The following is a 14521-nucleotide window of genomic DNA, read 5'->3' on the forward strand; positions in this document are numbered from 1 at the left end:
GGCGCGAGGCGTACGCGGCCGCCGGGTGGGCGCCGGGTACTGGGCCCTGGGGGCGGAGCCTGCAGCCTGCCGCCCCCCACACACCCCAGCCGAGGCCCGGAAGGGGCCAGGCGCGCTTCCGTCTCCGCCGGGGATGCACGGAGGGCGGAGCTGCGGCCCGAGGACGCGACGCGAGTCCAGTTCCGGCGAGGAGGCCGCGCCAGTGACAGCGATGGCGGCGGAGTCGGCGCTCCAAGTTGTGGAGAAGCTGCAGGCGCGCCTGGCCGCGAACCCGGACCCTAAGAAGGTGAGCAAGGCGGCGGCGCGTAGCGGGGTGGGCGTTGGGTCGGTGAGGGCCCCGTAACGGTCGCGGCCCGAGCGCAGCGGGGTTCGGGGGCTGGGACCCTGAGCCAGGCCCCGCGGGGCTGGGGTCGTGAAGTTCGCGGCTATTGACCGCTGCCCGCGCGTTGGGACCCCGTACGTCGGGCGTCGGGACGCGGGGCCCCGGCCGCTCCCCCTCCCTCACGCGCCCGGGACGGGGGCGCGCCCGGTGCGGACACCGCGTGCCCAGCGCTTCCTCCCAGAGGCGCTCCGTGGCGTCCCGAGCCAGCTGTTTCCTGCGGGAGAGCGTGCCCGGGGCGGGAGGGCGCTGGCCGCCGTCTCGCTGGCCTCTCGGTGCCTGCGCTGGTGCCCGGCTCCCCGCGGGGCGGCGCGGACTTCCCAGCGGGTGCGTGTTCGCTGGGAAGAGGAGACTGGGCGCCCGAACGCTGCGGAGCCTGGGCTCGCGGTGTGGTCCGCGCCTCTCGGAGACGCGGTTACTACTCTCCGGCTGGATATCAGCGCGTGGACCTTTCGCTCTCTCAGTGAATCCCTTTCAAAGCAGAATAAAGCCTCACGTCACCTAGGCATACTCCTGAAAACAGGTTGGAATTGAAAAAGAGGCGGGGGCCCGGGGTTGGAAGTCGCAGCTAGGTTTCCTTTTGGCCATTAATAGGAAGGTAAGAGCTACCGTTTCTCGTTGTTCGAGTGATGGGCAACCATTTTTAATTGTAGTTAAGTAGTTTTTGTTGTTTATTGTACAAACTGAACATTAAGTTAAACGCGTTCTTGTACCTTTCCATCTTTCTGTCACTCACTTCTCTAGTCTCCAGGAGACAGTCTGGTGGTTGTCAGGATTTTTTTTTTGTTTTTGAGACGAGTCTTGCTCTGGTCGCCCAGGCTGGAGTGCAGTGGCGCGATCTCGGCTCACTGCAACCTCCGCCTCCCGGGTTCAAGCAGTTCTCTGCCTCAGCCTCTCGAGTAGCTGGGATTATAAGCGCCCGCCACCATGCCTGGCTAATTTTTGTAATTTTAGTAGAGACAGGGTTTCACCATCTTGGCCAGGCTGGTCTTGAACTCAGTTGTCAGGATTTTTTAAGTGGAAACACAACGATGAAAGCACTTATGTGTTTGGCATTCTCCGTCATCATTCTGGCCGGGGCGGGCAGTTCTAGGAGTTGGAGCTCAGTCCTGGTGGAAAAGGAAGTCGTGGAGGGAGCGCTAGGGCCGTGGGGGAACTGCTCTGCTGAACCTCTTCCTCACCTGCTGCTTCCTAGGACTAACCTGAAAGGCTAAAGTACTAGGCTGAAAGTCAGTGCTCAGAAAACCAATCGTCGTTCTTTGGGGGTTTTTTCCTTGAAGAGCCACTTTCTCTTTACCTTGTTCTAGCCTGTTGGAGATAGGGTTTCTCCAATTCCAAAGGCCGTACACAGCCTCTTACCATCAGACCACTTTTTAAGGCTCCTCGTTCATACCTAGCTCGAAGATTCACTTCTTCAGGAAGCCATTTTAGTTACAAATCTGGGAAAACTTAAAATGCTTTCATTGTGCCATGTTTTCTGTTGCAGCTTCAGTACCGTACCTAGTGGTCAGGCATACCTACAAGTTTCTTTTTACAGTAACCCCTTGTGGGCATCTAATAAATGGTCATTATTTTTTAGTACTAGTTTGTTTTCCTGAACACTGTAAGATCTGTGACTGACTTTTGGTACCTTAAAGCAATGCCATATAATAACTACCCACTATTTGTTCTTTATTTCTGTCAGATACAAATGTTCTATGTAGTGTCTACAGTCATTTTTTTTTTTTTTTTGAGACGGAGTCTCGCTCTGTCGCCCAGGCTGGAGTGCAGTGGCGCGATCTCGGCTCACTGCAAGCTCCGCCTCCCGGGTTCACGCCATTCTCCTGCCTCAGCCTCTCCGAGTAGCTGGGACTACAGGCGCCCGCCACCACGCCCGGCTAATTTTTTGTATTTTTAGTAGAGACGGGGTTTCACCATGGTCTCGATCTCCTGACCTCGTGATCCGCCCGCCTCGGCCTCCCAAAGTGCTGGGATTACAAGCGTGAGCCACCGCGCCCGGCCCTTTTTTTTTAACTAGAATTTAGATTTGGAAGTAGTTTTTCTATTAGTTGATTTGCATGAAATACAAAATTAGGAAAAGGCTTATTCCACCTCAACCTAGTTGAACTATTAGTGATTTTTTTTTTTTTTTTTGAGGATTTGGGCTCTTTCTAGATAGAAAATCACCCTGAACTTCTAGCTTTGCATTGTGAAGTGAGCATCATGAAGATGATAAAATGTTGGGAGATCATTTTTGCCAAGGGCATAATAGTTGGCATTCAGAAATGAGTTAACTGCAGAGGGAAGATTGCAAGCTGTCATGTTGGCCTTGTTCCTCTCAACCTTCTGGTAACCTAACAAGCTCCTACAGGTTGTATGTGAAATTGCAAGATGATTATATAGCACTGTTGAATTTACAACCAGATCTTGCTTTCAAACCATTATTAGCCAAGGGTTTGATTCCACACCTATGTTCATGGATTTTTTGGTATTAGACATTGCTGTAACTCTGTTTTCACTTTTTCATCTATTATCTTGGCTCACTTGAGGGAGAAGGTATCAGCAGTCTAGGGCCACTTGGTTTCTGTTTTTATGTTTCATAGTTCATGGCCGGTAAAAGTTACCTGTCCTTAGGCCGAGTGCAGTGGCTCACGCCTGTAATCCCAGCACTTTGGGAGGCCGAGGTGAGTGGATCACCTGAGATCAGGAGTTCGAGACCAGCCTGGCCAACATGGTGAAACCCCTTCTCTACTAAAAGTACGAAAATTAGCCGGGCAGGCACCTGTAATCCCAGCTGCTCGGGAGGCTGAGGCAGGAGAACACTTGAACCCAGGAGGCAGAGGTTGCAGTGAGCCGAGATTGCGCCATTGCACTCCAGCCTGGGCAACAAGAGTGAAACCCCGTCTCAAAAAAAAAAAAAACAAAAAAACCAAAAACAACACAGTTGGCCGGGCGCAGTGGCTCACGCTTGTAATCACAGCACTTTGGGAGGCCAAGGCGGTGGATCATCTGAGGTAAAGAGTTCGAGACCAGCCTGGCCAACATGATGAAACCCTGTCTCTACTAAAAATACAAAAATTACAGGCCGGGCGCGGTGGCTCACGCTTGTAATCCCAGCACTTTGGGAGGCAGAGGCGGGTGGATCACGAGGTCAGGAGATCGAGACCACGGTGAAACCCCCTCTCTACTAAAAATACAAAAAATTAGCCGGGCGCGGTGGCGGGCGCCTGTAGTCCCAGCTACTCGGAGAGGCTGAGGCAGGAGACTGGCGTGAACCCGGGAGGCGGAGCTTGCAGTGAGCCGAGATCGCGCCACTGCACTCCAGCCTGGGTGACAGAGCGAGACTCCGTCTCAAAAACAAACAAACAAACAAACAAATAAATACAAAAATTAGTTGGTCCTGGTGGTGGTGCCTGTAATCCCAGCTACTCGGGAGGCTGAGCCAGGAGAATCGCTTGAACCCAGGAGGCGGAGGTTGCAGTGAGCCAAGATGGCACCATTGCACTCCAGCCTGGAAAACGAGCAAAACTCCATCTCCAAAAAAAAAAAGTTACTTGTCCTGTGTTACATTTTGCCTGTGAAAGCTACCAAGAACATTTTAATGGCAGGTGACATTAAAAATATTTTTTGCTTTTTTGGGGTAAAGGATTGTGCAGGGGACAACTGAGATGCCTCAACATGTACCCCGCAAATGTTTGATATTTCTCAATTGCCTGTTATCAGTTCTTACAAGCTCTACAGTTGGTACCTTGTTTGATAACAGCAAGTTTCGATGCACCTGAGGATGCCCAATGTGCCTTTGCCTTGTTATTGCTTTGTTCTTTCTTGAAATTTACTGAAAATAGAGGGGTTGTGAAGTCCTTTTTTCTCTTGTGTTAGACTAAATGAGTCTGAAAATCTTGAGGATTTTAGTTTTATCTCCTTCTAAATCACCCCTAATAACCCAAAGTAAAGCAGAAAGACAGCATTTGTTCTTCCAGTCAGTGCTAGGCTTTGAGATAAACACACCCACAGTGACTTCCAGCCTCATCCTTAAATGTTGGCTTTGTAGAGGTCCTGGGACACCTTTGTCCCCTTGGTGACCTCCTTTACTATGTGGGTTCTGAACTGTCTAATCACATCACAGGAGGAGTTTTTCTGCTTTCTTGCAAGTATGCTAAGAAGTACATGTGCTGCCGCTCTATTTTCTTTTCCTAAGGACGGTGTTCTGATGTTGGATGCTTCTCCTGGCTTTACTTACTGTAGTAGACACATTTGACTTTCCAGCTTGTTAAGCAAGTTACCTAACCTGATTGGGTTCAGTTGCAATATCTGTAAAATGGGGAGAATAACATCCACTTTATAAAGTTGGTTAGTGGGGATGAAATGAGGTAACACACGTAAGAACTTAGTGCAGTAGCTGACACACAGTAGATGGCATGTGAATGTTCCCAACCTACCCCTTCCAAGGAATGGCATTATGAGAGAACCACTTGTTTTTGACCTTTTCAGTGATTTAAAATTTTCCTTTAAGTGAAGGAATTGGTATTAGTCTTTGCACCCATAGCTTGGGTGGCAAGAAACACAAAATTTTTCCTGAGTTGGATGGTGGTGGTGACAGCATTTGAAGTGGGGGATAATTTTCACTCAACTATGAAGGTGAAACTCCCTAGATATGCCACTTGGCCTCTTACTTGATCTCAAGATTATCACTTGTAATCCAATTGCTGTGTCTGGTGACCATGTTAAGTAATGACTGAAGTGGAATGACCAGAAAAACAGACTTGTTACTCCACCTAATAGCAATATGGCATACCAATTATATCTGGGCCACACATGGTAAAAGAGCAGATCTTGTTATATAATATTTAAATGCAAAGGTAACTACAGTTATCTATTTTAAACTACTTGTATTTTGAAGCACTCCTTGTATGGTAAGTATGTTTAGATACACATAGACATTTCCTAGAGAAAGGTATGGCCAGTCATAACTTTTGTTAGAGCAAGTAGGAATTGGCTGAGGAATATCTGGTTGAAGATCAAGGGCAGAACGCTAAAAGCTGTCAGTCGATGAATGAAATGATAAGTATTTAGCGAGCTTTCATAGTGTTCTAGACACTATGACTAAGGACTGCACATGGTTTGTCTCAGTGAATCCTCATGGTTTGTGAAGTAGAGACAGGATCAAGTTCCTATTTTGCAGATGAAGTAACTGAAGTTTGGGGAGGTTTTTAACTTATTCAAGATCACCCATCAAGGAGTGACAGCCAGACTGTGAAGCCTGTCTCTGACTCCAGAACTCCATCTTAACAGCTCTGCTGTACTGATTTTGACCTAGTTTTAGGAAATATAGGAAGGAAATGTGGTCAAACCCAGATCACTTTTCTAATCTACCCAGGCATTTTGTGTCCACCATTAACATCAAAGCTCTGATTCTGACAACTCGAAATTGCTCTTGACTTTACACTTATATAGAAGAAAACAATTCTGTTAAAACACTGTGGCCCTTCTGGAAACATGATGGTCTTTTCCTGTAGAGGCTTTTCTTCCTTTTACTTCCTCTGTGCCAGGTCCGTGGGTAATTCTCCTAAAATTGGTACCTTTCTCATAAATTCTATCAAAACTAGGGCAAAAATGATAGTTGTTGATGGCTTTTATCAGAGTTGGTAAGTTTTGATTCTCTTCTCTACATCTTATTTCCCCTTGGTGTAGCACAGTGGTTGAAAGCAGGGAGTCTAAAGCCACAGACCTGAGTGAATCTTGCCCCACTTGCATCTTGGGACAAGAAACATAACTTTTATGAGCCTATTTTCATACTTGTAAAATAGGGATATTACTTATTACTGTAAATAGGCATAATACTTATACTCATTACTGTAAATGGTTAGCACTAAGCACTTAATAATCAGATATTCTTGTTAAAGTGAGTATGACTATTGAAATTAATGTTTTCTTCTCTGCAGCTATTGAAATATTTGAAGAAACTCTCCACCCTGCCTATCACAGTAGACATTCTTGCGGTAAGAAGTGTGTGACTTTAAATATTATATAATGATATCCCATTCCCTTCTCATTAGAGAGTGTGTAGAATAAGGTTACAAGTATGGGCTTTGGAAGTGAAAGAAACCAGACACAAAGGGCCATATATTGTCTGATTCCATTTATATGAAATGTCCAGAATAGGCAAATCCATAGACAGAAAGTAGATTAGTGGTTGCCAGGGGCTAGGAGAATTGGGAGGAACAGGATTTCTTTTTAGGGTAATGTAAATGTTCTGGAATTAGATGGTTATAATGGTTATACAATATTGTGAATGTTCTGGAAACCACTGAATTATGTACTTGAGTTAAAATGGTGAATATTGTCATGTGACTTTATTTCAAAATTAGAATTAAAAGAACATTGACTTTGGCATCACCTAGTCCCAGATTCAAATCTGAGTTCTGTGACTTTAGGCTGTTCCTATGTAAAATGGGTCTGAATCCTGCTTCACAGAGTTACTGTAAAGACTGATTCAGAACTGTATGCAAAGCTCTTTTTTTTTTTTTTGAGACGGAGTCTTGCTCTGTCACCCAGGCTGGAGTGCAGTGGCGCAATCTCGGCTCACTGCAAGCTCCGCCTCCCGGGTTCACGCCATTCTCCTGCCTCAGCCTCTCCGAGTAGCTGGGACTACAGGCGCCCGCCACCGCGCCCGGCTAATTTTTTGTATTTTTAGTAGAGACGGGGTTTCACCATGGTCTTGATCTCCTGACCTCGTGATCCGCCCGCCTCGGCCTCCCAAAGTGCTGGGATTACAAGCGTGAGCCACCGCGCCCGGCCGAAAGCTCTTATCTTAGTGCCTAACACCTGCCCTAATCACTCTTGTTATGAAAGTTCTGAACTTGGTACGCTTTGCTACTGTGTACCAAGAGGTTTGCTACTGTGTCATTAGAGATTTGGGGCATAGACACAAAGTAATTTAGTGTTAAGATTTGCAGGGTATGTTGTAGGAAGGAAGTATTGCTTGTTGAGTTTCTCAAAGTAGAAGGCCTTATTTTTTTAGAAAAAAAATTGGCCTAGTTCCAGACCCCTCTAACAATTACTTTGTCAAATTTTAGGAGACTGGGGTTGGGAAAACAGTAAATAGCTTGCGAAAACACGAGCATGTTGGAAGCTTTGCCAGGGACCTAGTGGCCCAGTGGAAGAAGCTGGTTCCTGTGGAACGGTAAGAACATTTCTCTTTAGGTTTGTTCAATTTCATGGTTAAATTTACAGATAGAAAATATTTTCTTTATTATTTCTCTTTTGCCTTCTGAAACTGTTTTGCCTCAATTATAAAAATAATCCATGATCATTGTAGAATATTAGAAAATATTAAAAATAGAAATCAAAATTTCGTATTTCTATCATGCAAAGACAAACGTTATGAACATTTTGGTATGTTTCTTTCTAACCGCTCCTTAAATGGCATTTTTTTTAGTTGTGAACTAGATAAATAACGAGCAGCCCCCATTTTATATAACAAATTAAACATGTCCTCATGTTTTAATAAATCTTCACATTTTCATGTATATGAGATATTTGATTTTTGCATCTTGTAGTTAAACTCACCATTTCTCATTTGGGTTTTCCCAGTTTTAAGACTTGAGTATCTTTAAGCATAACCCACTTATCTTCTTCTTAAGACCTTGTTGTTTCTAACTCTGCATCTTCACTTCTTTGGTGAGTTGAGGTTCTGTGACTTTGTCCCTCAAGAAGCAAGACTTAGACCTACTTTGTCTGCTTTTTCTTTTATTTTAGAAATGCTGAGCCTGATGAACAGGACTTTGAGAAGAGCAATTCCCGAAAGCGCCCTCGGGATGCCCTGCAGAAGGAGGAGGAGATGGAGGGGGACTACCAAGAAACCTGGAAAGCCACGGGGAGCCGATCCTATAGCCCTGACCACAGGCAGAAGAAACATAGGAAACTCTCGGAGCTCGAGAGACCTCACAAAGTGTCTCATGGTCATGAGAGGAGAGACGAGAGAAAGAGATGTCACAGAATGTCACCAACTTACTCCTCAGACCCTGAGTCTTCTGATTATGGCCATGTTCAATCCCCTCCATCTTGTACCAGTCCTCATCAGATGTATGTCGACCACTACAGATCCCTGGAGGAGGACCAGGAGCCCATTGTTTCACACCAGAAGCCTGGGAAAGGCCACAGCAATGCCTTTCAGGACAGACTGGGGGCCAGCCAAGAACGACACCTAGGTGAACCCCATGGGAAAGGGGTTGTGAGTCAAAACAAGGAGCACAAATCTTCCCACAAGGACAAACGCCCTGTGGATGCCAAGAGTGATGAGAAGGCCTCCGTGGTGAGCAGAGAGAAATCACACAAGGCCCTCTCCAAAGAGGAGAACCGAAGGCCACCCTCAGGGGACAGTGCAAGGGAGAAACCGCCCTCTAGTGGCGTAAAGAAAGAGAAGGACAGAGAGGGCAGCAGCCTGAAGAAGAAGTGTTTGCCTCCCTCAGAGGCAGCTTCAGACAACCACCTGAAAAAGCCAAAGCACAGAGACCCAGAGAAAGCCAAATTGGACAAAAGCAAGCAAGGTCTGGACAGCTTTGACACAGGAAAAGGAGCAGGAGACCTGTTGCCCAAGGTGAAAGAGAAGGGTTCTAACAACCTAAAGACTCCAGAAGGGAAAGTCAAAACTAATTCAGACAGAAAGTCACTGGGCTCCCTCCCTAAAGTTGAGGAGACAGATATGGAGGATGAATTTGAGCAGCCAACCATGTCTTTCGAATCCTACCTCAGCTATGACCAGCCCCGGAAGAAAAAGAAAAAGATTGTGAAAACTTCAGCCACAGCACTTGGAGATAAAGGACTTAAAAAAAATGACTCTAAAAGCACTAGTAAAAACTTGGACTCAGTTCAGAAATTACCCAAGGTGAACAAAACCAAGTCAGAGAAGCCGGCTGGAGCTGATTCAGCCAAGCTGAGAAAGGTAACCCCTTCAGCCCCTTGGTGGCTTCCCACTCACAGCACCTGGCCCTGCAGAGCTCAGAGGATTGCCCTACCACTGTTGTCTTTAGCTTGCTTTTGGGGGCCTGTTGAATTTCAGTGTGCAGTAATTTCCTCTGGGCTTCACTGGTTGTCAGGGTATATTGTACCCTAAATAAGAATTTTCTGCGTTATTCTCTTGTGATGGGCCCATCTGTATTTATTTCCTGACTGAGGTGGTGTCAGACGTGACTGTGGCCCCCTCCAACTTGGATCTTCCTGTGCAAGATGTCCAGTTAATGCTCCCGGGAATAGACTGTAGGAAAGAGAGCTGTGCTTGTACTCACTGACTCTCCACCCATGGGTCTGTCCCCTACAGGTGCCTGATGTGTTGCCGGTGTTGCCAGACCTCCCGTTACCCGCGATACAGGCCAATTACCGTCCACTGCCTTCCCTTGAGCTGATATCCTCCTTCCAGCCAAAGCGAAAAGGTAATTTTCTATATCTTCTTTTTCTTAATGGGAAAAAGATTTAAAAATTCATTTAAGGCAGGTTGCAGTGGCTCACACCTATAATCCCAGCACTTTGGGAGGCTGAGGCAAGAGGATTGCTTGCGGCCAAGAGTTCTAAACCAACCGGGCGTGGTGGCTCACTCCTGTAATCCCAGCACTTTGGGGGGCCGAGGCGGGCGGATCACCTTAGGTAAGAAGTTTGAGATCAGCCTGGCCAACGTGGTGAAACCCTGTCTCTACTAAAAATACAAAAATTAGCCAGGCATGGTGGCGCGTTCCTGTAATCCCAGCTACTCCAGAGGCTGAGGCAGGAGAATCGCTTGAACCTGGGAGGTGGAGGTTGCAGTGGGCCGAGATTACGCCATTGCACTGAAGCCTGGGCGACAAGAGCGAAACTCCATTTGAAAAAAAAAAGAGTTCTAAACCCCCCTGGTCAACACAGCAAGATGCTGTCTCTACAAGAGAAAAAAGGTAGCCAGGCACATCCCAGGTACTCAGTAGGCTGAAGCGGGAGGATCACTTGAGCCCAGGAGTTCAAGGCTGCAGGGAGCTATGATTGCATCACTGCACTCTAGCTTGGGTGACAGAGCAAGACTTTCAAAAACAAACAAATTTCTATCACCATAACATCAGATTTTTGATGCATTTCCTAAGTGCATAGACTCTGAAGTTTGATGGCTTGGGTTTGAATCCCAACTCTGGTTTCTGCAAGTTATATGACCTTGAGAAATATCTTAATTTCTTTGGACCTTAGTTATATATATTGTGTAAATGGGAGTTATAATGGTATCTGCCCCATAGGGCTCAGTTTATGAATTCAGAAGTGATGCCTTTTTGCTCTGAGTTTATCACATAGTAATTGTTCAGTAAATTGCTGCTGCTGTTATTAGCAGCCCTTTATCCTATGTGTTACATAGGATTTTTGTCTGAAAGAAAAAAATGTCTAATTTTCATAGCAAAAGAAGTAGAAGCCACATAAGGGTCCATCAGCAGGAGACTAACAGATAAATCATGGTTCATCTACACAGTGGCATCCTATGCCACAGTAAAAAAAAAAAACGTGGAAAGTCTATGCACTGACATGGAATGATCTCTCACATGTGGCAATTGAAAAAAAGCAATGTATGTAGTATGTTATTAATTGAATAATTGGCTTAAAAGGAATAAGATACATTTGCTTTTTGTTGTTGTTGTTGCTGTTGAGAGTCTTGCTGTGTTGCTCAGGCTGGAGTGCAGTAGCTCCATCTTGGCTCACTGCAGCCTTCACCTCCTAGGTTCAAGCAATTCCTCTGCCTCAGCCTCCTGAGTAGCTGGGACTACAGGTACATGTTGGGGAGGCTGATCTCAAACTCTTGACCTTAGATGATTCGTCTGCCTTGGTCTCCTAAAGTGCTGGGATTACAGGAGCTTATTTTTAAATTCTCTGGAAGGATCTACAAAAATCTGTAGCGTGGATTGCCACTGGGAAAGGGAAGTGGGAGGCTGAAGGGGGTAGAAGGAGAGTTTTCACTGGATCACTTAGGGCCTTTTGTAATTCCCTTTTGGGTTTTTCTTGTCCTGTAGCGTTCTCTTCACCCCAGGAAGAAGAAGAAGCTGGATTTACTGGGCGCAGAATGAATTCCAAGATGCAGGTGTATTCTGGTTCCAAGTGTGCCTATCTCCCTAAAATGATGACCTTGCACCAGCAATGCATCCGAGTACTTAAAAACAACATCGATTGTAAGTCACGTGCTTCTCTCTAGCTCTCAAGCACATTGTAGCACTTGGAGCTTATCACTGGGTGGCTTGGCTGCTACTCAGTGTCTTCACCTTTGGTTTCTCTGCAGCAATCTTTGAAGTGGGAGGAGTCCCATACTCTGTTCTTGAGCCTGTTTTGGAGAGGTGTACACCTGATCAGCTGTATCGCATAGAGGAATGCAATCATGTGAGTATTCTGTTTGGGTGGGAAGAGGGCAGTTTTCTGGCTTGTACCTCCAGAAATAGCTTTGTCCCTGTGACTCCGCTGTGGCTGAAGGGCAGATCGGTGGTCAGAACATTGTTCTGGGTATATTTGGTTTGCCACTGGGCCTTTAAACAAGCATGTTATTAGCACTTGCTCCTGGCACCTTAAGTGGGCCTCTTGGGCTAGGCAGGGTGGGATTCAAAGGGAGAAGAAAAACACTTTTTTTTTTTTTTTTTTTGAGACGGAGTCTTGCTCTGTCACCCAGGCTGGAGTGCGGTGGCGCGATCTCGGCTCACTGCAAGCTCCGCCTCCCGGGTTCACGCCATTCTCCTGCCTCAGCCTCTCTGAGTAGCTGGGACTACAGGCGCCCGCCACCACGCCCGGCTAATTTTTTGTATTTTTAGTAGAGACGGGGTTTCACCGTGGTCTCGATCTCCTGACCTCGTGATCCGCCTGCCTCGGCCTCCCAAAGTGCTGGGATTACAAGCGTGAGCCACCGCGCCCGGCCAGAAAAACACTTTTAACACCTCCCTTGAGCTTGCCTAGTCATGAAGGTAAAGGGAGAATTCTGGCAGCAGAGTAGCTGGGACCCAGGGCGGGGAAAGCACTTTGTGACATCTGGTGATTGGCTGGATGTCTCTTTAAGAGACATCAAGATTTATCCAGAAATCCTCCTTAGGATGTAGGGTATACACATTTGATTGCATCAGCTGTCTCTCTTTAATTCTGAAAGTTCTATGACCTAACACCTTTTTTTTTTTTTTTGGAGACAGGGTCTACCTCTGTTGCTTAGACTCTGCAGTACAGTGGCCTAGTCATGGCTCACTGCATCCTTGAACTCCTGGGCTTAAGTGATCCTCCCAGTAGCTGGGACTACAGGCACATAACACCACACCTGGCTAATATTTTTATTTTTTGGAGAGATGGATTCTCAGACTCTTGGCTTCTGGAAGTGCCGGGATTACAAGCATGAGCCAACGCGCCTGGCCAATAACTTAACATCCTTCTTAGGTTGCCCCTTTGCCATCACAGTTCAGCGTAGTGTTGGGAAGTACCTGATTTGACTTGATCACAGTTCTACCCTTTGCTGATTTGCTAAAGGAAAAGACTGATCTTACACTAATTTTTGTGATATCCTGTCATAGCCACCAAAAGCAACTAGCATAGTGCCTCGCACTTAGCATTTTTAAAATTTAGTGAGTTATTTTTTTTTTCCTAGAATTGGGGTATTTTAACGTACTACTAAGATGAAGACCAAAAAATTATTGGGAAACTGGTCACTCCTAGGTAATTAAATAATCAGAAAAAGATATGGGGCTGGGCATGGTGACACACGCCTGTAATCCCAGCACTCTGGGAGGCCAAGGCAGGCAGATCACCTGAGGTCAGGAGTTTGAGACCAGCCTGGACAACATGGCAAAACCCCATCTCTACTAAAAATATAAAAAATTAGCTGGGCGTGGTGGTAAGCACCTGTAGTCCTGGCTACTTGGGAGGCTGAGGCACGAGAATCGCTTGAACCCAAGAGGCAAGGGTTGCAGTGAGCTGAAATTGGACCACTGCACTGCAGTCTATGCGACGGAGCAAGACTCTGTCTCAAAAAAAAAAAAAAAAAAAAGAAATATGGAAAAGTGCTTGTACACAAATGATGTCCTGGTTCTGGTTTCAGGTATTAATTGAAGAAACAGATCAATTATGGAAAGTTCATTGTCACCGAGACTTTAAGGAAGAAAGACCCGAAGAGTATGAGTCGTGGCGAGAGATGTACCTGCGGCTTCAGGACGCCCGAGAGCAGCGGCTACGAGTACTAACAAAGAATATCCAGTTCGCACATGCCAATAAGCCCAAAGGTAACGGAGACGGGAGAGCTGGGGGAGAACTGGCAGGATGAGTGTTCTGGTCAATAGCAGGGTATTGGTGGGCTTGGCTGGTGTAGGACTGCTCGCCCCTACATCAGGTAGCAGGGTGGGTATTTCTTCTGCCACCGCCCATTCTACCCTACAGTGGGGTTTCAGGGCACTCGAAAAGCCCGTGGATTGTTTAAATAACAGGAGCATCTCTGCTCAAGAAGGCAGATGTTCATCTCCATAATTCCACAGGCCGACAAGCAAAGATGGCCTTTGTCAACTCTGTGGCCAAGCCACCTCGTGACGTCCGGAGGAGGCAGGAAAAGTTTGGAACGGGAGGAGCAGCTGTCCCTGAGAAAATCAAGTAAGATCTGGGTTTTTACCTGGCTTTTGTGTGCTATCAACCCTTAGAGGTAGCCATGGCGGCAGGAAGCAAATTGCTTTTGGTGAAAGTGAGGCAGTGCAGACTGTGGGCTCTGGAGGCAAACCTCATCAGCTCAGCACTTCCCTCACCTCCCTCAGCCTCCGCTTCTTGGACTGCAGTGCAAGGTGATAATTACCCCTGCCTTAGGGTAGTCAAGATTAAGTGGAGAGCAAAGCCTGGCTTATGGGAAACATTCCCTTATGCTTTCCCTTTTCCCATCTAAACAAAAAACACATTTCTGCAATGACTGTTATTTTGTCTAAGCCACATTAGCCTTTTCAAAATACAGATTTATACCAAAACAGTGAAAAGTTAGTTGAGATTATCATTTATTCTGAAAGGATAATGCAAACATCTCTGAGCCACCACCAGAATCCAGGGTGATAGGGTCCACTGGTCAAAGCCACAAACAGGGTGAGTCATCCTCACACAGGCCTACTTCAGGCTGTTCATGGTCAGGGCAGATTTCTTGTGCTTATGGCTAACTAGTGTTGTCCT

At 46.5% G+C, this 14521-nt stretch overlaps 1 protein-coding gene across 1 annotated transcript in view; it reads left to right on the plus strand.

The window, feature by feature from the left end:
* Positions 1 to 14521, plus strand: part of ELOA (elongin A) — a 19586-nt gene continuing 5065 nt past the window's right edge. Inside the window, exons 1-9 of the mRNA XM_032759273.2 lie at positions 1 to 286; positions 6301 to 6357; positions 7435 to 7541; positions 8117 to 9302; positions 9678 to 9789; positions 11374 to 11529; positions 11637 to 11734; positions 13422 to 13602; positions 13852 to 13963. Coding sequence (XP_032615164.1) covers positions 134 to 286; positions 6301 to 6357; positions 7435 to 7541; positions 8117 to 9302; positions 9678 to 9789; positions 11374 to 11529; positions 11637 to 11734; positions 13422 to 13602; positions 13852 to 13963 — 2162 coding nt within the window. The 5' untranslated portion in view covers positions 1 to 133. The remainder of the gene's footprint in view (positions 287 to 6300; positions 6358 to 7434; positions 7542 to 8116; positions 9303 to 9677; positions 9790 to 11373; positions 11530 to 11636; positions 11735 to 13421; positions 13603 to 13851; positions 13964 to 14521) is intronic.

Source organism: Hylobates moloch, unplaced genomic scaffold (assembly GCF_009828535.3).
Source record: "Hylobates moloch isolate HMO894 unplaced genomic scaffold, HMol_V3 SCAFFOLD_9, whole genome shotgun sequence".
Lineage (NCBI taxonomy): Eukaryota > Metazoa > Chordata > Mammalia > Primates > Hylobatidae > Hylobates > Hylobates moloch.